Consider the following 26945-nt stretch of genomic DNA (forward strand, 5'->3'; position numbering starts at 1 on the left):
TTATTGGAGGGGTATTACTCCTTGCTGGTTAATTGAATTGAAAGATACATGCAAAAGAAAATGTATCATGACAATCATTCAAAGATTAGAGGAGCTTTATACTCATCTTTTATATTTTGACAATACGTTTTCTATCGATATACGTCGACATCTTTTCTCCAAGATATGACGATCTACAACAAAAGGTTAAATATATTCATTCGACCCAACCAATTCTCATTTTTTTTTAATTTTGTAAACTGATTACAATGAAGAGTATGTGTAATGATTAGACTGATTCTAAAAACAAAGAATGGGCAACCACTAAACATATTTTGTGCAAATAAAAGAAAAATACATGTGTCACTCAGCTTTCGGAATATTTTATTGGCAGAGGAATGAGGACTGAGTATAATAGATTAAGATCTGCTCATGAGATGCTTTACCGAGTTGCCCCCTTAATGTGCATGCACCGGGTCAAGCTAGTCAAGCTAGTGTTTATCTGGTTGCCCGAGTCGAATTCTACAAGTTAGGATACGTGGCTACCATGGCTAGGCCGTCGGGATATCCCTGGGGCCGGCCTCTTGAAAAAATACTTTTTTTAGTTAAAAAATGCTCTAAATAGCCCTTTATTCCCTTTAATTTTGTTAATTTGAGCCCCCTAAATGTGCATGCACCGGGTCAAGGTAGTGTTTATCTGGTTGCCCGAGTCGAGTTCTACAAGTTCAGATACGTGGTTACCCTGGCTAAGCCGTCGGGATATCTCTAGGGGTCCCTCGAAAAAAAAATCAAAAATTAAAAATTTCATGCCCTTTTATTCACTGACCTTGTCCCCTAAATGTCCTCGTAATAGGGCAAGCCAGTGTATTTATGGTTGCCCGAGATGTGCTGCACCTGTTAAACCCCCTATTTAGCTTTGAAAGCCCCTAATTTTTAATATCGAAAATTAACCAAATTCACACGCGTTTGAATATCGAACCAACTTCACAGTTTGAATATCGAATATCAACCAAATTCCTGTCGGTGTTAATGCGTGCAGGTGCAAGCATCTTGTCAGATTATCTCATCTAAAAGATGTCGACATGACGAGATCCGGGATCTTGTCATCTCATCATCTCTTCTAAAAGATGTCGTCATGACGAGATCCGGGATCTTGTCATCTCATCATCTCTTCTAAAGATGTCGACATGATGAGATCCGGGATCTTGTCATCTCATCATCTCTTCTACAAGATGTCAACATGATGAGATCCAGGATCTTGTCATCTCACCATCTCTTCTACAAGATGTCAACATGATGAGATCCAGGATCTTGTCATCTCATCATCTCTTCTACAAGATGTCAACATGATGAGATCCGGGATCTTGTCATCTCATCATCTCTTCCAAAAGATGTCAACATGATGAGATCCAGGATCTTGTCATCTCATCATCTCTTCTACAAGATGTCAACATGATGAGATCCGGGATCTTGTCATCTCAACATCTCTTCTAAAGATGTTGACATGATGAGATCCGGGATCTTGTCATCTCATCATCTCTTCTAACAGATGTCAACATGATGAGATCCAGGATCTTGTCATCTCATCATCTCTTCTACAAGATGTCAACATGATGAGATCCAGGATCTTGTCATCTCATCATCTCTTCTACAAGATGTCAACATGATGAGATCCGGGATCTTGTCATCTCATCATCTCTTCCAAAAGATGTCAACATGATGAGATCCAGGATCTTGTCATCTCATCATCTCTTCTAAAAGATGTCAACATGATGAGATCCGGGATCTTGTCATCTCAACATCTCTTCTAAAAGATGTTGACATGATGAGATCCGGGATCTTGTCATCTCATCATCTCTTCTAAAAGATGTTGACATGATGAGATCCAGGATCTCGTCATCTTAACTTTTGCTATCAAGATGTCGACTTCCCGAGATAATTATCTCAACATCTCGGTGGCACTTTTAAGCTTCCATATCTAACTGAAAAATGTGTATATAATATGACGATTTCACGTAATAACATTGAAAAGGTAAATGGGGACAGCGTAGGGGGCTATTACCTTATGTCATGCATGATGATGAATGTTCATGACGATATGCATATAAGGGTTCTCCTTAAAAAATCAATAACTTAATTCATTTGTCATCAGATTTTGGTGAAATTTCAGCATTTCTTTGAAATATATAACTTCAGCACGAATCGCGAGGCCAATAAATTTAGACCAATTTTTCTACAAAATCTTGATCATCTGCATTAATTGGTTTCAAATGAAGAATAAATTTAAAGCTGATTTTCTTAAAGAACTTAAATCGATTGACTTTGCTGGAAAAAAATATTTGGGATCCCGCGGTGGCGGGGCCCTTGTGTTATTTTTGTAGTTCAACGCAGTATTTCTTATAGAGTTTTCGATGGTTTATCGTGTTGACTGACTGATATGTATCCATAGAGTTAACATATAGAGATAATTACACAGAGATACGATCTAATGGTCTCTCCAAATCGATATTTTGCGTAGTCTTATTTCAAACGTTTCCTAATTTTTAGCTTTTCAAAGGTGAGTTTTGTTTGTCCTAAAAGTGATATTGAGATATTGAAATGTCATTAAGAAAATTATCAAAGGTATATCATATCTCTAAGAAAGCGAAGTATACAGAAATGAATTTAAAGAATGGGGGAAGTCCTTAAAAATACAATTTGAATATTTCAATGTCTGAAATTACTAGCCTAGGGTTGCCTGGTAAATATACACACACCGTACCACCACGGCCGGATCGGAGACGGTGATGAGTCTCGGCAAATATTTCATTAGCAATCTTTCTTTGTTTGGTGTATACCACAATATAAAGAGAATTTAACCGAAGTCTGGTAAGTTGAACATATTCTCATTAAAATTCTAACTTTTTAACTTTTGACTGGATCTGATCTTTCTCCGACTCCGACGTCCGAGTCACCGGACGTCCGACGGGGAGAAACAGTGTTCATTTCATTGTTACCATACCGGTAGCCCAATCAAGATCAAGCCGTCTCTATCGGCGTTACGAATTTCCTCTCCCCGCCCCGCAAGCTATAGCCTGGAGGCGTCTAGTCTGAGGACTCCATGTCATGATGATGTCTTAAAAAAAAGACATATACTTCTTCATCAGGGAGTCTTGTCTCTTGAATTCCTTCCCAGGCATAGCCTTAATTTTGAGAGAAGCAAGTAAATACAGATGGGATTCCCCTTGGAAATCCATTTTTTTATTAAAAATCACTTTATATTCAATTAGGCCCTACGGCTACATCAGTAGAGGCGCTGGTCAGAAAATTGGTATCGTCCCAGTTTACAGGGACTGTCTCAGTTTATAAGGATTTCTTCACACAAGAAATGTAGGAAAGTTCTTTCACCTGTCAAGTGCCGACACCAATCAAGTGTGCTAGTCAATGTAAACATATCTTACTTACTTCCAGGATACTGCCCAACTCCCCTAAAAGGGGTCAAACGGGCAGGGTTAGGGTGCGCTGATGGTCGTTACGCGGAGGTGAGAGGCGATGCTTAGTATTAATTTTGGTTTAGGTACTCCTGGATTGTTACTTTGAATTTGTCTTTGTCGAGAATTGATTTGATTGAGTTTGGCAAGTTGTTCCAGTCAACAACAGAACGTGGTATAAAAGAAAACTTATAGCAGTTTTTGTTAGTTGCAATCGGAATAAAGCTATTTGTGGTTGAGGTATTTCGCAGGTTCCTTTGGGCCGGGCGCAGGGTGGATCGCAGCGGCACGGCGAGCTGGCCCGACAATGCCTGCTGGAAGATTGACATTCGGTTTGCTTTCCGTCTCTGTTGAAGAGACTCTATTTTGAGTGTCTTCTTCATATCAGTTACACTACATTTTCTTTCATACTTTCCGGTGATGAAACGAACTGCCCTATTCTGGATTTGCTCTAATTTATTGATGAGTGTTTGAGTATGCGGATCCCATACTGATGAACAATAGTCAAGTATTGGTCTGACCATTGTCTTGTACGACATTTCCTTGACATGTGATGGACAAGAATGCAAGTTCCTTCTCAGGAAACCAAGTATTCTGTTTGCCTTGGAGCAGACTCTGTCTACATGAAAATTCCATGAAAGATCGTTACTTATATCTACACCCAGGTATTTATGGGTTTTGGTTTCTTCCAGTACGGTGTTATTCAAGGTGTAATTATACTTCAGGGGGGTTCTAGCATGAGAGATTCGCATGACATAGCATTTTTGAGCATTAAAGTCCATCTGCCATTTGTTCTGCCAAGATGTTAGTTTATCAAGGTCACTCTGTAACCTCTCGGAATCTTTTGGGCAGGTTACTGTTTTATAGGAGGACATGTATATCATCTTGTTTCAAAACAAGATTATCGGGAGACGGTAAGTCATGAAAAATAGACGGTGAACTGGGGGGAATTGAGGTCACTGAATCTATTTTTAGCACTCTCAATTTCCGTAATTGCTGTCTTTGTCCCGTAGGGGGAAGTGAAAAAAAACGTCCCCATAAACAAGGACAGTCTCAATTTATCAAGACATGATTTGTCTTGGTTTATGAGGATATCCTTGTTTTCTGGGACAATCCCAATTTTTGGATCAGCGCCTCTACTGTACATAGTTTCTAATAAAAAAGATGGATTTCCAAGGGGAATCCATCTGTATTACTAATCACGTAATATATTTTATTATTTGTAAAATAATAATTTTTATCTATAAAGTAATCTTTAGAGCGGCATCGCTAACCTGAAGTACCGGTATGTAATACTTAAGCGGTTCAAGGGTCAATGCCATTGTATTTGCGTTGTTTACATCGGTATTAGTACATGTGGATTATTTCCAATTCCAACATTTCTGAGATATCGATTTCGTTTTTTAAAGAAGAATTCATTCAAAAAATGAGAAAAATGTTATGAAAAGATGGGAAGAGCTTACGTCCGTGTTTACGTCGCCATCTTGATTTCTTTGTCTTTCGCTTGGCGACAGCACGCAAATCGCAATAATCCAACAGTGTTGACCAGCTGCAGTCACTGTCAGTGTCAACAGGGTTACATACACGATATACTATTTATGGTGCAACTCCTGCAGAAGTATTGATTTTTTCCTCTTTTTTGTCCAGGGGGTCCCCAAGATAGGTTGTGTTTTATTGTGTTTTATCATTACTAAAAGTCTGCTCATTGGAGCATCCAGTTGTGTATAGCTTATGATGATATACATGTCCTCCTGATGTAGTCATGACCAAGGGGATTAAACAGAAGACGAGAATTATGTAATCATGTAATGTTACTCAGATAGGGTTAGATCCAGAGAGGGCTCGACTTGAATGGCGAGTCATTTGTTTTATGGCGGGTACATATAGTGTTAGAAAGACACATTCTGTACAAAAGTTAAAGTTTAAGAGTATGCTGATATTTGTAAAAATTTGAAAAATAAAAATGCAAACTTTATTTTAATCATTATCGGTTCTTCACATTGCAGGTTAGTGTCAGTGAAAACCACCATGGTCTGTATATAAATTGCAAAGACGACTTTCTCAGACAAGACTAGGGGAACGTAGCATGAATCAGGTGTTCAAGAATGGGTACTGCAGGCTCCATTCCAGCACTTCAGAACAGACAAGAAGGTGGCTACCCTAAGAGATCCAAGGCCTGGATGGGCCTGAAGGCCACCATCCGCTTCAAGCTTCTCAACAATGGCCTGTGGAGCAGCGTGCGTAGCGAGCGGGAGCCGTGGCGCGGCATCCTCCACAACGCGGCGGCAGACTTCGACCAGGAGCAGGACAAGCTGCAGGACGCCGTGGTGGACCTGGAGAGCACGCAGATGTTCCGGGACATGGTCCGCGGGATGGTGCCCCCACCGGGGATGGACTCTGGCGGGAGGTCCGTCTGGGTCTTCATCAGTTCAACCTTCACAGACACAAGGATAGAGAGGGACTTGCTTCTCATGGATGCTTACCCGTACATCAGGGACTACTGTCGACAGATTGGCATCGACTTCAATGTAGTCGATTTCCGATGGGGTATCAGGCAAGGAGCATCTAACAGACACATGGCTGCTGATATATGCTACAATGAAGTAGCTCGGTGTAGGTAAGGATCAACTCTAAATGCTTCCTTTTATTCCGTAGGGGAGGATGATATTTTTTGAAAGAAATGAGATCCTGTGGAATTTCATATCCTGGTTCATGTAAATCTCTACATATTTGAAATATATAATATTCCGCATTTTTCTTTTATTTGAGAGGGACTGATAAAAGTGGAAATGCCCCATTCTGTTATAAATCAGACTATTTCACAGTTTTAACATTTTTCTTCTTTCTCGTTCCATCTGCTCACTTTTTATCCGACAGAGACAATTCTATTGGGCCTTACTTTGTTGCCATCCTTGGGAACAAATATGGATACCGTCCCATACCCCCCAAATTCACAATGACCACATACCAGAAGGTGGTAGCCTACCTCGAGAAAGAAGAGACTAGTGAATCGTTAGAAGCTGTGGCTCTCATGAAGGAATGGTACATTCTGGATACTAATGCACTTAAAGGTATGGTATTATTTCAAAATTTCATGATCAATAATGTTCCATTATTGTATAGCATTTTTATTTGCACTTTATATACTTGCTTTTTGTTACCTTTTCAGTGTCTCATTTTTTGTTCTCATACTGTTTACAAATACCCTCTTAAATTGTACTTCTATATGTTTGCTTAGTTACGATCGTATGACATGAAAAGATCTCTTACAGACCAGAGCACTGTACAGGAATGCACTGTGTGCGGTATCCCAAAATTTTGATTCAACCCGTGTATGAAAATTAATTTCCTTTTATCAATAAATAAATAGGATAATATGTCTTTGAGGTGCACAATTTGTAAAGGTCTTGTATTGCTATCTTTCTGTTTACTGCTACAAAAGTTAGATTCTCTTTTTTGGGGGGTCATATTCTCAATTTTGTTCAGTTTTTGTTTTCCTATACATATTATAGTTTTTGTCACTTATTCACTTGTTTATGTCTTTGTTCATTTAACCCAGTTAACATTAGGCTATAATTTCCCTGTGATAAATCCCTCAAAGTGTAAACACCTTGACATTTTACAACAAAAATTATTTACTTTGTACAGAATCAGAGTATGTCTTGCAGCCGATTGACTCAAAACTCAAGAATTACTACAGCTTCGATGAAGCCCTAGCTCAGGTCGACCGAGACCAGTGGAACAAGGTGTTTTCTGTTCTTCAGCAAGGCATCTACAGTGCCGTCAAGTACATTCCTGACATGGATCCAGAATACGTCAAGGATGTTATACAGTCAGTTACAGAAGGTGATATGATGATGATGACTATGATGATGATGATGATGAGATGATGATGATGATGATGAGATGATGATGATGATGATGATGATGATGATGATGAGATGTTATGATGATGATGATGAGATGATGATGATGATGATGATGATGATGATGATGACTATGATGATGATGATGATGAGATGTGATGATGATGATGAGATGATGATGATATGAGGTGATGATGATGATATGAGATGATGATGATGTGAGGTGATGATGATGATGATGATGAGATGAGATGATGATGATGATGATGATGATGATGATGATGATGATGATGATGATGATGATGATGATGATGTTATGATGATGATGATGAGACGATGATGATAATGATGATGATGATGATGATGAAATAATGATGATGATGATGATGGTGATGAGATGAGATGATGATGATGATGATGATGATGATGATGATGATGAGATGTGATGATGATGATGAGATGACGAGATGATGATGATAATGATGATGATGATGAGATGATGATGATGATGATGATGATGATGATGATGATGATGATGATGATGATGAGATGATGATGATGGTGATGATGAGATGTGATGATGATGAGATGATGATGATGATGATGATGATGAGATAATGATGATGATGATGATGAAGATGAGATGATGATGATGATGATGAGATGATGATGATGAGGATGATGATGATGATGATGATGAGATGTGATCATGATGGTGATGATGAGATGATGATGATAATCATGAATAAGAGATAAAAAATAATGAATCGTAAATCATTTGATATGTGTAATGCAAAAATATGCTCTGTGGAGGCTGGAGTGCTCAAGGCACAAAGATCCATGGACCCCCACGTACCCTTCTCTTACGAAAGAGAAAGAGAACAAGACCCTATAACATAAAGGTTTTTCATAGATTGTAAATTTACAATGGTCAATCAAGGCCATTGTTGCATGTCCATATTGTCTTTAGGATGGTGATGCTAAATGTTGGTCCCTGAGTGATATCTGATTGATACACATCTGTTAGAACTCTAACACACACACATACACACACACAACAGCTTCTGTGGGTAATAGTGATTCAAAAGTTATTATTTTCCATACCTTGTCCTCCTCTGTCTAAAACCCATGAAATACTTTGTCTCATATGCAGGTGAGATAGAAGTCGGTCTTGAAGGAATCGGCAGCCGGGACTCTGGTGGCCCCCCTCGCTGCTTCACCTTCACCCGATCAATCAATGGCCTGGATTCTGCCGAGAGATTCAGCAGGAGATTCCTTGACAGTGGGTCTCCGCTGGAGCAGGTGGAGAAGCAGAGGAAACTGGGGGAACTGAAGGAGAAGCTCTCAAAGACACTGCCTCCGGATGCTCTGTACAAGTAAGTGCAGTGAGACTTGCTATAGGGTTCTGTATGGGTCCCATACATTTGCTCCAATGTCAATTCCACACACTAATGGAATGACTAACTTCACACTGTTGCCCAGAAATGCGCTCTTTCAAACCATCCACTGATATGAAGCATCAACTTTGGTGAAACTAGCTATTAATTCACTTAATCTATTACGATTTCTAAACAGTAACTGTTTCTTTTCAGTTACGCCCTACGATTTCATCCAAGCCAAGAGGAGATGATGAAGGATGAAGGGAACAGGGACACGTTGAAGAGCTTTGTGGATATGTTCTGCCACTTCATGGTCAATTCTATCAAGTCATGTAAGTTAATTCTATAACTTTTTAAATTGAAGGGTGACACATCGTGAGTTCTTGTTGCGATATGGAGTGAGTTAACATTTTTAAATACCATGCTACTTATGGCGATGTTCCTTGGAGATTCATATTAATGACAAGTCACAAATAAAGTTTACTAGCTGCTGTAATCTTGCCATCTGATTAGCTGCTAGCTAATTTTCTGAGAGTGACAGCATTCTATTATTGGAAATGATACTGGGACCTGTGGTGAAAAATATAGCAGTGTCAATTGTCATTTCCTGACTAATCCCATTTTGTTGCCCATTTTATTGTCTCACCTGTGAAGCAAAGTGAGACTATAGGCGCCGCTTTTCCGACGGCGGCGGCGGCGTCAACATCAAATCTTAACCTGAGGTTAAGTTTTTGAAATGACATCATAACTTAGAAAGTATATGGACCTAGTTAATAAAACTTGGCCATAAGGTTAATCAAGTATTACTGAACATCCAATTAGAGTTTCATGTCATATGACCAAGGTCAAAGGTCATTTAGGGTCAATGAACTTAGACCATGTTGGAGGAATCAACATCGAAATCTTAACCTGAGGTTAAGTTTTTGAAATGTCATCATAACTTAAAAAATATATGGACCTAGTTCATGAAACTTGGACATAAGGTTAATCAAGTATCACTGAACATCCTGCATGAGTTTCACGTCACATGACCAAGGTCAAAGATCATTTAGGGTCAATGAACTTTGGCCGAATTGGGGATATCTGTTGAATTCCCATCATAACTTTGAAAGTTTATGGATCTGATTCATGAAACTTGGACATAATAGTAATCAAGCATCACTGAACATTTTGTGCAAGTTTCAGGTCTCATGATTAAGGTCAAAGGTCATTTAGGGTCAATGAACTTTGGCCGAATCGGGGTATCTGTTGAATTACCATCATAACTTTGAAAGTTTATTGGTCTAGTTCATTAAACTTGGACATTAGAGTAATCAAGTATCACTGAACATCCTGTGCGCGTTTCAGGTCACATATCCAAGGTCAAAGGTCAATGAACTTTGGCCGAATTGGGTGTATCTGTTGAATTACCATCATTACTTTGAAAGTTTATGGATCTGATTCATGAAACTTGTACATAAGAGTAATCAAGTATCACTGAACATCCTGTTCCAGTTTCAGGTCACATGATCAAGGTCAGAGGTCATGTAAGGTCAATGAACTTTGGCCATGTTGGGTTTTTTTGTTGAATAACCATCATATCTCTGTAAGTTTATTGGTCTAGTTCATAAAAAGTGGACATAAGAGTAACCATGTATCACTGAACATCTTGTGCGAGTTAGAGTAGTATTCAAAGTCAGCACTGCTGCTATATTGAACCGCATGATGCAGGTGAGACGGCCAGAGGCATTCCACTTGTCTTATTTTGTGTTGTGAATTCCAGGAATGTACCTGAAGTATTCAAATCTTAATGTTTTTATCTCGCCGACCAGAGGTGAAGGCGAGACTTAGGGATCCAAATGTCGTCCGTCCTCGTCCGTCACAAATGTAATGACACATAACTCCACAACCGTATGTCGCTTTTCAACCAAACTTGGATGGTAGATGGACTTGGGGTACCTGCATATTAGGCTGCAGTCGGAGGTCACATGGTAAGGTCAAAGGTCATCTTCAGGTCAACATTTAAGGTTACGTGCAAGGCTTTTATGACAAGCGTTATTCCTTCCCAGTCATTTCACAATGAAGTTTCGATACAGTTCTGTTGCGCGACCTCGCAAATCACATTATTTCTGGTTATTTTCATAAGTGGACGAGACACGAAATCGTTTTTGCCTTGTTATGTGAATCTAATTTTACCAAAGATGATAATGATGTGTCTGTTTGTATCATCTAGATGCCATCACAGCTCTCCAGAACATGGACAACTACCTCTTCACGGAGGTCATGCACCACAGCAGCTTCTGCCGAGATCGGGCAGCAACGGTCATCGGACAGGAAGACAACCTAGAGAGGCTGATGGGATACCTGTCAAGCGAGACCAATAAAGACAACAAGCCTTTTGTCATCCATGGTCTCGGAGGGACGGGGAAGACCGCCCTCATTGCCAAGCTTTTCAGCATGTCTATTGAGAAGCACAAGGGAGATGTTAGAAATAGGTATAAATGGTCATTTTCACCGCAAATGCTTGATGAAAGACTGATAACGTTATAAATACATTATAACAAAAATGGTGAATTTGTATGTCATGAATGTCCCTTCTATAACCAGTAGCTGGAATAGTTTATGATATGGTCATTTTATTGTATTTTACTTAGCAGCTGAGTGTTTGGCAAAGCTGTTTGTACGTTACCAATGACTTTACATCTGACTTGTGACCGTTTCTCCTGCTGTAGGAGATATCCTTGTGTAGCTGGCTCAATACCTGAGAACACGTTCCAGTCGATTGTAGAGTTGTGTGTACATGTAACTTTGGGAACACCTGAAATGAAATGCCACCCAATGCAGTCACAAATCGGAATATTGCATGAAAATGAAAAACATGCAGAGCATTTAGTTCAATTTTTACATATGTAGTGTTGTCTGTGAAATATACACAATGTTGTATAACTCATTTTGAAAAAAAAAGATATGTCGACTTGAAAGTGACTTATTTGCAGAAGTTCGCAGGGACATGATGGTGATATGTACATGTATTATTTTATTTTATTGCAGTTTAACTGATTGTTTATTCTTTTGCTTCTCTGCCATGTAGGCCTCACCACATTGTAAGGTTTATCGGCATCACGCCTCAATCCTACGACATTAGGAATCTACTCTATAGCATTTGTGAACAGGTACACTCCTCTTTTTATTCTAAAATTACACTAAATTATATTATATACATCTGACCCCGTATATATGTGGAGGGACCTTCCTAAAATGATTCTCTTTACATTTTTTGCATAGTGTAAAAAGTGTAATGCACTGGAGTTACCATGGCTTGTGCATTTCATTATATGGAGTAAATTTTTTGAAAAATAAGGGTCGGATGGACAAAGATGTTGATTATATTATGCAATTTTTATTATTCCATGAGTACTTTGGGTTTGATGAACTACACTTATCTACATCAGGAAGATTATAAACCAAACACTTCTACCCAAATTTTCAGTTCCATCCTTCTAAATATTGCAAGAGTTTTGGAAGTATTACAACAATGCTGAAATGGACTTGAAAGTAAAATTGTTACAATGTAACATACATACATCGTCATCTTTGTTTTTGTGCATTAACTTCTGAAATTTTTGTTTTCAATAGTTCTTTCAGTGTCCCACGATAAATTTGGACTGCCAATTTTCTTTTAAGGTGTTTAAATATATATATATATATATATATATATATATATATATATATATATATATATATATATATATATATATCAAATCTCAAAGTTCCCAAGAAAATGTTTATAAGTTCATGTCATACCTGCATAATGTCTGTTTGATGTTTTTGATCTATTTCTTGTTTCTTTCCAGATCTGCCATTGTCTTGGTATTGATGATTGCTTGATCCCCAAAGATTACAAAAAACTACAAAATGCATTCTTAATTCTCCTACAGAAGTCTTCAAAGAATCATCCCATAAGTAAGTAGTAATGGTGTTCATAGAAATTTGTTTTTTTATAGGGAAGTCCAGTTAAGTATGATTTGAGGTGAATAAAGAAATGCAGGGCCACTCCATAAGTATGTCTGACCCCATGTATGTGGTATGTTCCCAAAATATTTCTGTTTTCAAGTTCTTATGAAAAGTTTCATTGCCCTCCCATTATCTTGGCTTGAGCAGTCCATGGAATATAGAGAAAAGTGAAGGTTGGAAAAGATTGATTATATTTTGGATTTGCCCTCGAGAGTAAAATGAATGTTCCAAAATGGTAGGATGAAAAAATATAAAACGTCTAATTGTTTCTTTTGACCAATGCCTCCCAGCATCCAGACTTTTGATATTGTTTTTATGTGAATATCACTACTACTCTATCTCCAGTGATCTTCCTCGACTCACTGGACCAGCTATCGGATGAATACCAAGGTCGTGACCTCTTATGGTTACCAAGGCAACTACCTCCTCATGTCCGTTTGGTAGTGACAGTGCGACCTGATGCAGGGTTCTGCCTTACAGCCATCAAAAACCTGATCAACAAGTCAGAATATTTTCTGGAGGTAAGCCTAATGGATAATGGTTGGCATGATATTTTGGTGTAAAATACTTGTTATTTGTAAAAAAAAATCAATCATGAATGCAATTTTTTTATTGATTTATTTAAATAAGCAGTCAAAGCGAAGGCATGATATCTCAGTTGATAGAGTGGTGGTATCGCAATGGTCATCAAGTTTAAACCCGGTTGGTGCTCTAAGAGGAATGGAGGGGGGGGTGAGAATGGAAACAAATGGGAAATTAATAGCACAGATAAGAGAAAGTGGAAATGTTGGAAGAAATCCACAGGTACTGATATTGGTTGTTGTGCTTATTTTATCCGTCTGTTCATAAAGCTTGTCAGTCAGGTCCTCCCTGTTGAACTGTGAAAATCAGGCCGTAGTGTATTGCCTTTAATATGCAAATTCAAAATAAACCTTTCATTGTACATTCTATTTCTTTAAATTATTGGTCATTCTGATTGTGTGAAAAATCATCATCACTGCCACACTCATGAAATGAAAATAAAGTCAAATCAAATCATTTAATGATCAGATTTACGTACACTAAATCAAAATCACAGTAATATCCTTTCATTTACCCTCTTCAATGAAAAAAGTGAATATATAGATATTTCATTATTATTTTCATTCTTAGATCAAGTCTTTGGCTGAACCTTCCAAACTGCCTATGCTGGAATGCCTTCTTGCAAATAATGGGAGGTGAGTGAATGTACATGTAATATAATATGAATAATAAAATAGGATTTGTTTAGCGCACGTATCCACCTTGCTGGGTGCTCAAGGTGCTCCTATATTACCCTTGCTAAGCTAGTCTACCAATTCTGGTGCGCACAGTTTTTTTAGGAATTACTTCCTGCCGGTACCCATTCACCTTACCTGGGTCGAGTGCATCACAGTGTGGATAAAGTTCTTGTTGAAGGAAAATACCCCATGGCTAAGATTGGAACCCACAACCCTCTGTTTGCAAGGGGGAGAGTCAGAACCACTAGACAAGGTTTCTTGAAGGCATTATGGTTTCGCGGTTCTGACTCCCATCTCTTAATCAGAGGATCTCAGGTTCATCAAGTTTTACTCTGGGCGTCATTCGCTTCCAACAAGAAATTGTTGCTGCACTCTGCCTGGGTAAGGTTAATGGGGACCCAGCAGGAATTTGCTCCTTGAAACGCAGAGCGTGTAACGGCTGCTCTGCTAAAGTCACTGTAGAGCACTTAGAGACTTCAGATAAACAAGTGTTACGCGCTACATTTATATAACCAAGTGTAATTATTATCTTGGTGAATGCATATGATTGTTACATATATCATCATAAATTTGTGTATTTCCTGTTTTACAGAGCCTAGTTATAAGAACGAATGCACAATTTCTATAACAAGTTTATTATCAGCCAATGATAATGAAGGATCTCTCTAGCTTTAAATCATTATTTGTAATTATAACAAATTTTATGAAAGAGACCTCAGAATTGCTAATGATAAGCCCCCCCCTCCAAAAAAAGAAATGAAAAAAAAAATCCTCTGTACTTAATGCCTTGTTCCATGTGAGTTTGGAGTACGTTCTCGTCGATTCCTTCTGTTACTCTTAGGACACTGACAAAAGACCAGATGAAGATTGTCTTGAAAGCACACAAGGACAACAAACCGACAGCTCTGTACATGAAGATAGCCTGTGACATGGCAAGCAACTGGAACTCCCACACACCCCTCAAGACCTGCAGGATAGCTGGAGACATCACAGGCATCATCACACAACTCTTTGAACAGTAAGAATTGAATTTAAAAAAAATGGTGATGAAAATGATGAAAATCAATATTTTATTGTTCGAAATAGACGTGAAATGAAATACTCAGAAAATTTGCTTTGCCCGATTGATCGTGGGCCCGTCAACCGCTGTCAGCGCCAGATCAACGAGGCTCTATCCCTTTAATTGTTGAACGCCAAACGGGGTAGCAGCAACTCCCATCTTTTAAACGTCTTTTGGTCTGACGCAGCTGGGGTTTGAACCCCCGACCTCCCATGCTCACGGTATTGAGGCGATAGATTGCTGTCCATCACAAGTTCTTGTGACAACCAAATAGTTCCAAACATTAATTACAGTTGCCACCATTTCTTTACAATTTTTCTTTTTTTTTCCATTTTCAATTTCAGTTTAGTTTCAATTTCAATTACATACAATTACAATTTCATTTTCATTTTTAGATTTAATTTCAACTTCAGTTTCATTATTTATATTCAAATTTTTCATTTTTTTTTCATTTTAGACTTGAAGAGAAGCATGGGATGCTTTTTGTTGCCCACGCCCTTGGCTACCTGACCTGTTCCCGCTCTGGTCTTACATCCAATGAGCTGCTAGATATATTGTCATGTGATGATCCAGTGTTGGAGGACGTCTTTGAACATTCCACACCACCGATACGAAAACTACCTCCTCTGCTGTGGACAAGATTAAGGCTAGATCTAGGTATGATAATGGTGTTCTTTCTCAGTATCTGTCTGTCTGTCTGTCTCTCTGTCTGTCTGTCTGTCTCTCTGTCTGTCCGTCTGATTTGATTGGCAAAATTCTTTGTCATACATTGCACGAACTCCATATACCGTATATCTTATATTTGTCCTTGATATTTAATTCTTTATGTTTTATGTTTGCAGGCAGTAATCTTGTTGAAAGTGGCGCAGATAACATGGTTGTCTATAGGTGGTACCACAGGATATTCTACGAGGTTGCCTACACCCGTTACGTGCAGACCAACATGCAACAGCTCCATCAGAGCATCGCTGAATACTTCTCAGAAAGGTTAGTCTTTAACCCAAACTAATAATCATTAAACAGTGAATGTCTGCATGTCTGCTTTGGTCCTTGATGGAGGATGTACAAGTTTTGTGTAGAGGTGTTGTGGTTCAGTGGATAGGTCTTCTGACTTTGAACCACAGGGTCTGGGGTTCAAATCCCATCATAGCACTCGCGTCCTTAGGCAAGGCGTTTATGCATATTGGCCACTCCCCACCCATGTCTAGTAAATAGTTACCCGTTTGGAAGGAATTCCTTGAATGCTTGAGCGTCTGATCAGGGTAGGCGTGCTAAAGCTGGGGTAACCATATACAGTGCTTATAAGCTTTGTATTAAGCACTATATAGATGTTGCATATTAAGGACAAGTCCACCCAACATAAAGTTGATTTGAATAAAAAGAGAAAGCATAATACTGAAAATTTCATAAAAATCGGATGTAAAGCAAGAAAGTTCTGACATTTTTAAAGTTTTGCTGAATTTCACAAAACAGTTATGTGCACATCCAGGTGGGTATGCAAATGAGGAGACTGATGACGTCATCCACTCACTATTTTGTTTGTATTATATTATATGAAATATTCTATTTGTCTCCTCATTTTCAAGTAAACAACGATTAATTCCTCCCTGAACATGTGGAATGAGCATTGTTTAATACAATATGATTCAGTCAAGTTGGTTCTTATTGCCTAATCTATAAAAAATGAAATATTGTATAATTCAAACAATGAAAAAAAAGAAATATTGAGTAAGTGACATTATCGACTGTCTCATTCCAGTTGTGCATATCACTGTTTTGTGAAAAATAAGCAAAACTTATATTTAGGGTCACAGGACCTAGACAATAATTATTTACCTTCAAAACCATTCGCTAAGTACATTCTGCTTCTTTGCTCCCTTTTGTCTCTCAGATGGGCACGCACCCCTAAGCCTTACGTGAACAAGAAAACCAAGAAGGTAGACGTGGCCTTCAGACAGGTCCAGACCCAGCCCTTAGTCCTGGACCAAGGACTTCAGGATCAGAGAGGGGGCAGTGCCAGTTCCATCCGGAATGAGTTCAAGAAAACGGCTGGTCCTCGTTACAACATGAGGAAATTGACAGAGCTTCCGTTTCATCTAATCCGAGCAAAGATGTGGGATGAAGTAGAGAAGGTAGGATATCTTTATAACTACAGCAGACTTGTCAGGAAAACGCTTGAACATTAGATAATTGAAACAAAACGGTTACTTCAAATTCAAGTTTAGTTTTAATATCATGATATACAAATGACTACCCTTTCGCGGTTTACAATCATACATTTAGTATCGATGACCATTTCATCTCTAGCCTTACTACATCCTTCATGAAAAATGAGTGTAAATTATCATATAATCATGAGATATTGATTGGGGTGGTAAAATCGAAATCTTTATTTAGTTCAGTTTGATTTGACAGTGGTGGTGTCGGAGCAATGCTCCTTGTTTAAAGTTTAGGTGAGAATAAACAATAGGCCTATTGTAATTTATGTCATGTTATTAATCATACTCATGCCCTCTTCCCTCCCCTACTCCCTATTTCGGAGATCTTGGAAAACTCATTTTCTGCAAGGAAAATACATCACCAGGGTTCCTAGAGTCATGGGAAATCCTAGAAAAATTGGTGGTCATGGAAAGTCAGGGAAAGGTCAGGGAATTTGGAAAATTTGTGAAGAGTCATGGAAATGCATTTACCTCTTGGCTGTGGCAGCTTTCCAGTTTGTTGTTTCTCGTAACTCTCATTATCTGCTATTATAATTGATCTTCATGATTTCGATTTTTCCCAGTTTTATGACATCCCAAATTCTACATAACTCGCTGGACGTCACAGGAAGTCATGGAAAGCAACAATTTAGTCATGGAATTCTGTTTTTAAATTTCTGTGGGAACCCTGATTATGCGAAATGTTAAGCACCCCATCTCCTTCCTCCCCGTCCAACACTCAATTTGGTTAATTAGATTAAAGGGGAAGTTCACCCTGAAAAAAACTTTGTTGTAAAAATAGCAGAAAAATTAGTAAAAAATATTGGTGAAGGTTTGAGGAAAATCCGTTAAAAAGTAAGAAGTTATTTAGAGTTCAAAGTTTTGGATTTGTGACGTCATAAACGAGCAGCTGCCCCATGTGTTATGTAATATAAAATGCATGAATTTCAAATTTGTATGGTTCCTGATGACTTAATTTTGTTTTCTATTCATAATCGGGTGTGAAATGATTTGTCTATTGATATATAAAAGGTTCAGTGAAAACAATTTTCAATTTTCTGAGAAAATGACATTTCTTTGATTTTTTACCATTCGCTATGTATGAATGCTGCTCGCATATGACGTCACAAATCAAATAATTGAAATTCTGATAACTTTTTGATTATTTGATGAATTTTTCTCAAACCTCGGGCAATATTTTTTATTAGTTTTTCTGCTATTTTTACAATAAACTTTTATTCAGGGTGAACTTCCCCTTTAAACCTCTCGATTTGTCTCCAGGTAATGTGTTCCATACCGTGGATAGAAGCCAAATGTCAAACTGGAAGAATTTATCAACTAATCCTAGAACTGGCCCAGGTGAGTATAAAGAGGATCTGTGGGTTATTTATTTGTAGTTCATAATTTTCGATGTTGATATGAAGTCAAGTCACAGTGGAATGATTCTGTTTGTTTTCTATTTGTCGAAGGTGTTGTTGATGATGAGGATAACAGCATTTATAAGGGGAATGGAGATGATGATTATGGTATGATGGTGATGTTATTTCTATTATTAATGATGATGATGATAATGTTTTGTAATGATATTTTTATTGATAGTAATTATGGCAATGATAGTAGTGATAGTATTGGTGATGATATTAGTGATGATGATGATTGTTATATGATAAGCAAACAACCATGATAGAATAATGATGGCGAAGCAACTAAGTAAACATACGCTACCTTGTCATGAATCGCACTTGAATCCCACAAGCGGCCTTTTATGGCCAGTTCTCGCACCTCATACTTGTAGTCAAAACAGTAGGGAACACTGGAATTGTGTGAAAAGATGCCTCTTGCCTTTAAGGTGGGATACATGCTGAAAGACGCAGTGCAGACTTATGACAAGTTACCCAAGGTGAATGAGTGATATATTTTTAGCACAGAGATTCAATAATCAAATCTTCCCCCTCTTTTTTATCAGGCTGCTGACCAATTGGATCACAAGTCCCAGAAGGTAACCGACTTCTACTACATGATAAGGGCCAACGCCCAGATCATCCAAGAGAACCCGGAGCTCATCACGCAGCAAGCCCTGAATGAACCTGACTCTTCTGCATGCTGCCAGGTCGCTGCTGAATACCTCAAATCAACTTGCAAGAAAAGTGAGTTTACTAAGCCTTCCTCATTTCACCTTTATAGCTGTGTGTTTTGTTCAGATATGATGAGATATCATTGAGAGAGTATGTTTGTTTTTGTACGAAACATGTCCAGGGGGGTGTTTCACAAAGATTTAAGTATGACTTAGAGTTGCTCTTAAATGCCTAGTTGTGTGCGGTATAAAAGGCATGACCGCATTGATCAGATCATGCTAAGAGGACGTGCACTACTGCGTAGTTATCATGAAGGTTGTGCGTTGCATTTCAGATACGCGTCGGCATTTAAGTGTGACCTAAATCATACTTAAATCTTTGTGAAACACCCCAACCCCCCCCCCCCCCCCCCCCCCGATTGTGTTCTCCACAAAATCTGCCATTTGCTGATACATTGTAAATGTAAGGGACACCATAAAAAGAAAATCACTGTGTTTGTAGCATTGACAATGTTTTCAATTCTTAAATGATTTGTTTAGAATTTATAAGATTCTTCTTTCTACTGTTTTTGATTCATTTTGCTACTGTAGGTTTTCATTTCGACTTAACATGTGGAAAAATTATTCAACTCATGAATATACACCAAATCATACAATTTCAATTACATGTACAAGGAAAATTCTTAATTACTACTGTTAATGTTCCTTTACTTTCTAATTAGATTTACCTGTTCATTGGCATTATCATCATCATCATCATCATTAACTTTGAACATTGAACTTTAATGTCTTAAATTCTTCCCATATTCTTGCAGAGCTGTGCTGGCAGGCCTTGTCCAAGAGCCAGGTTCAAAGTGCAGAGGTCATGACCCTTACCCATACTGCACCTGTATTTCTGGTGCAGTTCTCCCCCAAAGGCAACCTCCTGGCCACTGCTTGCACAGACAATACGGTCAGGATATGGATTGTAAGTACATGTTTAAGAAAATAAAAGTAGTTGAATTAAAAACTGATTTCAAGAGAAATTATGTAAAATCAAGGTTAGTTGTCACCATATCATCCTAGATATGGTAAAGTTACATAACCTGAACTGTGTGAAATCATGAAATCTCAGCTGAAAACAATCACACTGAAGATCGCCTACACAGACAAGCACATGTGGGACAGTTTTTTTTTGTTGCATGGAAAAAGACCCAGCATTTGATGAGATGCCTTGCTTAAGTTGCTCATTTCTCAGCAACATGATTCTTTCAGAATCCTTTGGCATATATTTTCATTCATATCTATTGAAAATTTGGAGGTAATTTCTTTGGATTCTGTACAAACTCATTTTTAAATTGTTTCCACAGCTGGCATTCATCTTTAAGTTATATATGACAGAAATCAATTATGAAGTAGACTGCACACATGTTCCAGAAGTGCTTGAGGAAAGGACAAAAGTGATAGGTTCTTTCAATTCAAAGAGGATGTATGAGACAGAAAGATGGATAAAAAAATAGAAATAGTGAGAATTGTCATTATTAAACAAGATTTTGAAAATCAACAATTTTTTTTTAATGATATCTTGTTAAAGAGGCAGAGTAGATAGCTATATTTTACCTGTAGGCCCATACCATCAAAAACATTATTCCAAAATGCATAAAAACAAGAATATTCAACACCTAGATTTACAAAGCACCCCCACTCCTTAGAAGGAACCCTAACCCTATGCATTCGGACAAGACTTCTTGAAAGTGTTTCTATGAATCTGCCTTGCTCTATTTTTTTTTTCAGGTTGCAAGTGGAGCCCTTGAGGCTACCATAGAGACGGCAGCATTGAAAGCAGTATTCCCACCATCGGCTAATTGGGTAGCCATCTTGGGCAGCAAGTCCATCTGTACCTATGGGATAGGGGATTTAAGCCTCAGTAAAGGTTAGTATGTCCTAGGCAAAATAATAAAAAATGTTTTATTTTCGGTGGGCTGTTTTTCACAACCCACTGTTACAATCTGTTCAGTAAGCCAGTTCATAGTTCCTTTCTGCGCATGATCAAAAGATTATACGCATGATCAGAAGAAGGTCATTTGTACTAAAATGACATGGTGCTTTAAAATCTAATGAGATAAGCACCAACTTTGATGTCTTGATTATTCATATATTCTTTTGAATTGTCGTTTTCATTTATATCCACAAAAAACAACAATGCTTCCACGAACGACTGGTATTTCACAGTTTGCAAAGTACATTGTGCAACATGCTAAGATATGCAGTCAAAGTAGGAATGCAACAAATGCCTTCATTAAGTGTTCATTTGTGTGCTATTCTAGTCACCTGGTCTATTCAATTTCTTCATCCTGCTATGTAAGGCAAGCTTACGTAATATCTTGCTTTGAAATCTGCCTATCATGATGAAAGAAATGAAAGGTCATTTGACCAAAATTGTCCATGAAGTAGAACTGGTCTGTTGGATTAGATTTAGCTTTGCAGTGAATGGGAATTTTCTGAGACTCTCCGTTTAATTTCCAGGGGCGGTATTCTGAACATTGTCTTTTCTCCATATTTTATCTTTTCTCAGAGATATGACAAAATCGGTATTCTGGTGGATGTCATTACTTTTGTCTCCAAAATTGTCATAAATTTTGTCTCTTCTCTTTAGCGCGCACCAAAAAAAAAGCGGCTTTAAATGCGCATAATCCTTTTATACAACCAAAAGATATGACAAAGTTATGACGGGGGTAGCAGTCATAAATTTTGTCATGTCTTTTTGTACCAAATATCTTGATACCCTGCCGACTGAATGTCAAGCATATAATGATATTATTTAGATCAGATTGTGGCATTAGTTTCACTCATCATCCATTACAATTTTCAAAAAAAAAAATTTCATGCTACAATTAGTTAGGCCCTATATATTAATTCCTCCTTTTTTTCTCTGTTTTCCTTCTTTTTCTACTTCTCCTCTAAAATCCTTCACAGCTCCCTGTCTCTCTCTTTGAAATTAAGCGCACCAATATTTGCGTAGTTGCGCGATGCCAGTAACTGTATTTGGGATGCGCCCTACCTGTCACGGGGCCTTCCTATTGGCTAGAAGGGCTCCCCCTGGGAACTAACGATGATTTTGATTGGATTGCTTCTGAAAAGATGGGCGGGAACTTTGAGAGATATGACAAGGAAAGGACAATGTTCAGAATACCAATTTGTGACAATCATAGCGGTGTCACATCTTGGAGAGATATGACAAAATTTATGACAAAAGTTATGGCAGTGTTCCAGAATACCACCCCTGGGCTATTTTGAGAGTAAACTCCAAGCCCCTGTTTGATTTTTTTCTCCTGGTCTGTCATTAGTTATACATGTACATTGTATGAAGACAACAGTGCAGTCAGAAACAAATCATACTAAGCATCTAGTTAATATACTGTATTATCATTTTTAATCATCACTTTTAGCAGAATCAGCAGATTAACCAGGGTTTTTTTTAAACAATTTCTACTATAGCCTGTTTTTTTATTGTTGTCATGTTGCAACTATTTTCAAAAATGGTTAAGAACTGCCCCCCCCCAAAAAAAAGAATGAAAGGGCAGGTATAAAATTAAAAATAAAAGGTACATGTTATAAATGTAGCTGCGTGGGCTTGTAGCCTAGTATCATTCTTGTATGAAAGAGTTTTGCTTTAGAGAAGTGTATAGGCCTCTGACAAATTTTTTTTCCACTCTTCTATTTATCCATCAGGATTCTTGGGCGTGTCGTGGTCTATTGGTTCTGACTCTTGCCTTTCAAACAGAGAGTCATGTGTTCAAATCCTAGCCATCTCATATTTTTCTCCAGCAAGAAATTTATTCACACTGCTGTACTCGACCCAGGTGAGGTGAATGGTTACCTGGCAGGATTAATTCCTTGAATGCGCGAGCGCTGAAAGGCAGCTCGAGCTAAAGCCAGGGTAATAATAATAACAACGCACCTCGGAATAGATTGTTTTTAGATAGATGGCGCTATATAAATGCTTATTATCAATATTCTTTGAAGACAGCTTATTTCAATATCTGTTTATGATTTATACACAGGGAAACTCCTGAAGCGCATTCACGTTTCCAAAGTGGAACCAGTCAACGGGACGATCTTTGTTCCATCAAACTCCAAGCACCTGTATTTCTACTCCTACAGCATCCTTACCATCTATAATGCTGTCAGCGGCAAGGAGATACAGAGGTCTGATGTTTCGGTGAGTGCTCGAGAAAAGACATTGGCTCCGTAACACAAAGATTAGCGATCAATTGCTGAATGGACTGGCCAATCAAGATCAAGGTTGCATGCGCATTTGGTTTAAAATACTGACCAGGAACCAATCAGTGGGGTTCTTACATATTTGCAATTCATTGCAAACCTTTGTGTTACGGAGCCCTGTGGGGCCGTCTTGCAAAGAGTTGCAATTGATCGGATCAACCACCACTACGCAAAGCCAGAGCTCTCTGACATCATCTGAAATGCATGCTTGTTAAAAGAAATTTTCTCACATGATGTATACTCATACATTCATCATTGTCTGAACAGTTCAGTGTGCTTCTGTTTGGTTTAATACAAAAAAGACGTGCACATATCCTGGAGGAAAAATTATGACATCGATGGCTTTCCATATATTTGAGCTTGATCGGTTAAATCACTACTCTTTGTAAGATGGGACCCAGGGCCTGTTTCATAAATGTTACCATTATGGTCCATAAATGTTATGTTGTTATATCATTGTAGGATACTTTGCCATCCATGGAATCCTTGATTTTCATTGGCTGCTTGACAATGTTTGCAGAATAGCAACCATATCATGGCTAAGATCTTAAATGTAACAAGACCAATATTTATTTAATTTGTTTAAAAGAGTCAGAAAAAGTAGTTTCTTTCTCACATTTTTTTTACTTCAATATGAAATCTTCCTTGATTGTCAGTTATGTTTCTGATTACCCCATATAGACTTCTAGGAGTAGGTGGATGTTTCAAAAGAAATTTTTCAAGATTACAACTTATTAACTTGAATTCAGGATGTTTGAAACTGTGTAGGTCATTTCCAATTTGTGACGTTGAATGAGATGTGAAAATTATGTCCTTTGTGTTTAGCCTCGGCCAAAGTGTGTAGCATTCTCTCCTGATGGGAAGCTGATGGGGATTGGTAACAGAGGCGTCTTCCTCTGGGATATATTCGGAAAGAAGGTAAATCACTGCTTCCTCAAATTGGCAAGGTTTTTTTTTGTTTCTCCTGAATATTCTTATGTTTTTTGTCAATTAAATTTGAAAAGAAAGTAAATCATTGCTTCCACAAATTGGCAACGTATTTGTTCCGTTTCTCCTGAATATTCAAATGCTTATCAATTAAATTTGGAAAGAAAATAATCACTGCTTCCACAAATTGGCAACATTTTTGTTCTGTTCTTCCTGAATAATCTAATGCTTTTTATCACTTAAATTTGGAAAGAAACTAAATCACTGCTCCCACAAATTGGCAACATTTTTGTTCTGTTTCTCTGGAATAAAACCAGCATTATGTAATATTGAACAATAATCAGCGACAAATGCGTGAGAAGCAATTCAAGTTCATTCCAGTGTACATGTCTAAATACTTTATTGTGTTTTGGTTTTATAAACATATTCACTGAATATTGTGTGGTTATTCTTGAATATATTCAGCAGAGATATATTTGATGTTTGCTCTGACAGCACAATCAACTTTGCATTAATAAGTCATTTTCTGGATCTAGATCGTTACAAACATATTAATTTTTTTTTCAATTCAATAAAGCTGTCCAAAATGCTTTTGAAAGAGAGAAACACTTCATCCAATGTGTCAAGTCTTGCATGCAAAATCTGTTTGTATTAGTGTATTGTAGTATTGGAATGTCCCTTTTTTCAGCCTTTGTCTTCCCCTTTGTCAAAATATTTAGAGTTTATTAAAGGATTTGCAGCTATTCAGATGTGAACAATATGTTACATTAATATTGATAAAAGATACTGAGTATAACTAATTGATTGAAGTGAAATTGATTGAAATGAAAATACTTTATCTCTTGATCTAGGTTTTGAAGACATTTTGCGACTCCATGCTGTGTGTGCAGAGTTCCTTGAGGTTTTCAAAGGATGGTAAGACCCTTTGCGGGGTGTTGAAGGATGGCACATACTGCTGGCCTGTGAAAGGGATTGGGACCAAACCAACGGATGTTCTCAACTTGAACTGCCTTGGTGGGGTGGGTGTGGTCTCACCAAACTTGGATTTTGGGTTCTCTCTCATGGAAGACGACACTGTGGAGGTAAGGCTTTTGACGATGATGATGATGATGATGATGATGATGATGATGGTGATGACGATGATGATGATGATGATGGTGAAGGTGATAATGATGATAACGATGATGATTATGATGATGGTGGTGATGATGATGATGATGATGGTGAAGGTGATGATGATGATGGTGAAGGTGATGATAATGATGATGATGATTATGATGATGGTGGTGATGATGATGATAATGATGATGATGATGATGATGATGATGATGATGATGATGATGATAATAAAGATGATGATGTTGATGGTGAAGGTGATGATGATGATGATGGTGGTGGTCGTGGTGTTGGTGGTGATGATAATGATGACGGTGAAGGTGATGATGATGATGATGATGGTGGTGGTCGTGGTGATGGTGGTGATGATGATGATAATGATAATGATGATGATCCAGGCAGGATCATCCCAATCCTGGACCAAGTTATAACTCTCCATAGTCACTTAGGTATCTTAGGCATAAAAATAGCAAAACTTGCACTATTTGTTTCATCCCAGATCCTGAAGATGAAAGCAAAAGAATGGTGTAAGCTGAGCGGTCACAAGGGGCCTGTCAAGTGCGCTAACTTCTGCCAGCCAAACTCCCAGTATGGTTTCCTTGCCACGGGCAGCGATGACCACACCGTCAGGATATGGGACACCAACCACATCACCAAGTTTACCCAAAGTGCTCCAAAGGTAAGAATATTACTGAAGTTTATTGAATTTAAGAAATGTTTCAAGCTCTCACAGATCGTTAAAGTGACATTTCAATTACATCACAATGGTCACAATAGTAAACCTTAGAGGCCAAACTTAACATGACGAAAATAGAATTCCATGTTTGAAGAGTATTTTTCCTCACTTATCTCTAAATATCTTATTTGGATTATGATAAAAATATGACTGGCTCCTTTTTCGGGGGATTATGAAATTTAATATATTGCACTCGTCTAAATACTCATATTATATATAGATTCTGTTTCAAGCAATGTATTTGATTTTCACATATGCTTCCAAGCCCATTATGCAATGGAGACTGAGTGAAAATCATTAATATTCATCCAAACTGATTATTAAAAAAAGGTACGTGCATCAGGACTATCAGTTCGTCTTTATGCAATATCCATCTTATCTTTTCTATCAGGTAAAGCAAGTTCACAGTGGTCCTGTTAGCGCGTGTATATTCTTTCCCGATGGTTCCAAGGCTGTGACGTCATGCAAGGGAGAAGACTGTATCCTGTGGGATCTAAACCAGAGCGTACCCCAGGCCTACGCAGTCCTGGGAACTCCGGTCGGTTGTGGTAAGACCGGGACCATGTAGCACAATACAGGATGATTGCTTGTATGATTGATTTTATGATTGATTGATAGAAAGCAA

General features: G+C 38.0%; 1 protein-coding gene across 1 annotated transcript in view; it reads left to right on the forward strand.

The window, feature by feature from the left end:
* The first annotated feature begins 2720 nt into the window (after positions 1-2720).
* Positions 2721-26945, forward strand: part of LOC121414008 (NACHT and WD repeat domain-containing protein 2-like) — a 28675-nt gene continuing 4450 nt past the window's right edge. Inside the window, exons 1-24 of the mRNA XM_041607043.1 lie at positions 2721-2847; positions 5456-6066; positions 6327-6520; positions 7098-7295; positions 8469-8691; positions 8908-9026; positions 10907-11168; positions 11765-11846; positions 12528-12636; positions 13033-13208; positions 13840-13904; positions 14788-14964; positions 15464-15663; positions 15849-15993; positions 16898-17138; positions 18486-18563; positions 19171-19351; positions 20094-20245; positions 21052-21190; positions 23322-23479; positions 24367-24459; positions 25320-25550; positions 26084-26263; positions 26712-26868. Of these exons, the coding sequence (XP_041462977.1) occupies positions 5555-6066; positions 6327-6520; positions 7098-7295; positions 8469-8691; positions 8908-9026; positions 10907-11168; positions 11765-11846; positions 12528-12636; positions 13033-13208; positions 13840-13904; positions 14788-14964; positions 15464-15663; positions 15849-15993; positions 16898-17138; positions 18486-18563; positions 19171-19351; positions 20094-20245; positions 21052-21190; positions 23322-23479; positions 24367-24459; positions 25320-25550; positions 26084-26263; positions 26712-26868 (4072 nt within the window). The 5' untranslated portion in view covers positions 2721-2847; positions 5456-5554. The remainder of the gene's footprint in view (positions 2848-5455; positions 6067-6326; positions 6521-7097; positions 7296-8468; positions 8692-8907; positions 9027-10906; positions 11169-11764; positions 11847-12527; positions 12637-13032; positions 13209-13839; positions 13905-14787; positions 14965-15463; positions 15664-15848; positions 15994-16897; positions 17139-18485; positions 18564-19170; positions 19352-20093; positions 20246-21051; positions 21191-23321; positions 23480-24366; positions 24460-25319; positions 25551-26083; positions 26264-26711; positions 26869-26945) is intronic.

Source organism: Lytechinus variegatus, chromosome 4, assembly GCF_018143015.1.
Source record: "Lytechinus variegatus isolate NC3 chromosome 4, Lvar_3.0, whole genome shotgun sequence".
In the NCBI taxonomy this organism is placed as follows: Eukaryota; Metazoa; Echinodermata; class Echinoidea; order Temnopleuroida; family Toxopneustidae; genus Lytechinus; species Lytechinus variegatus.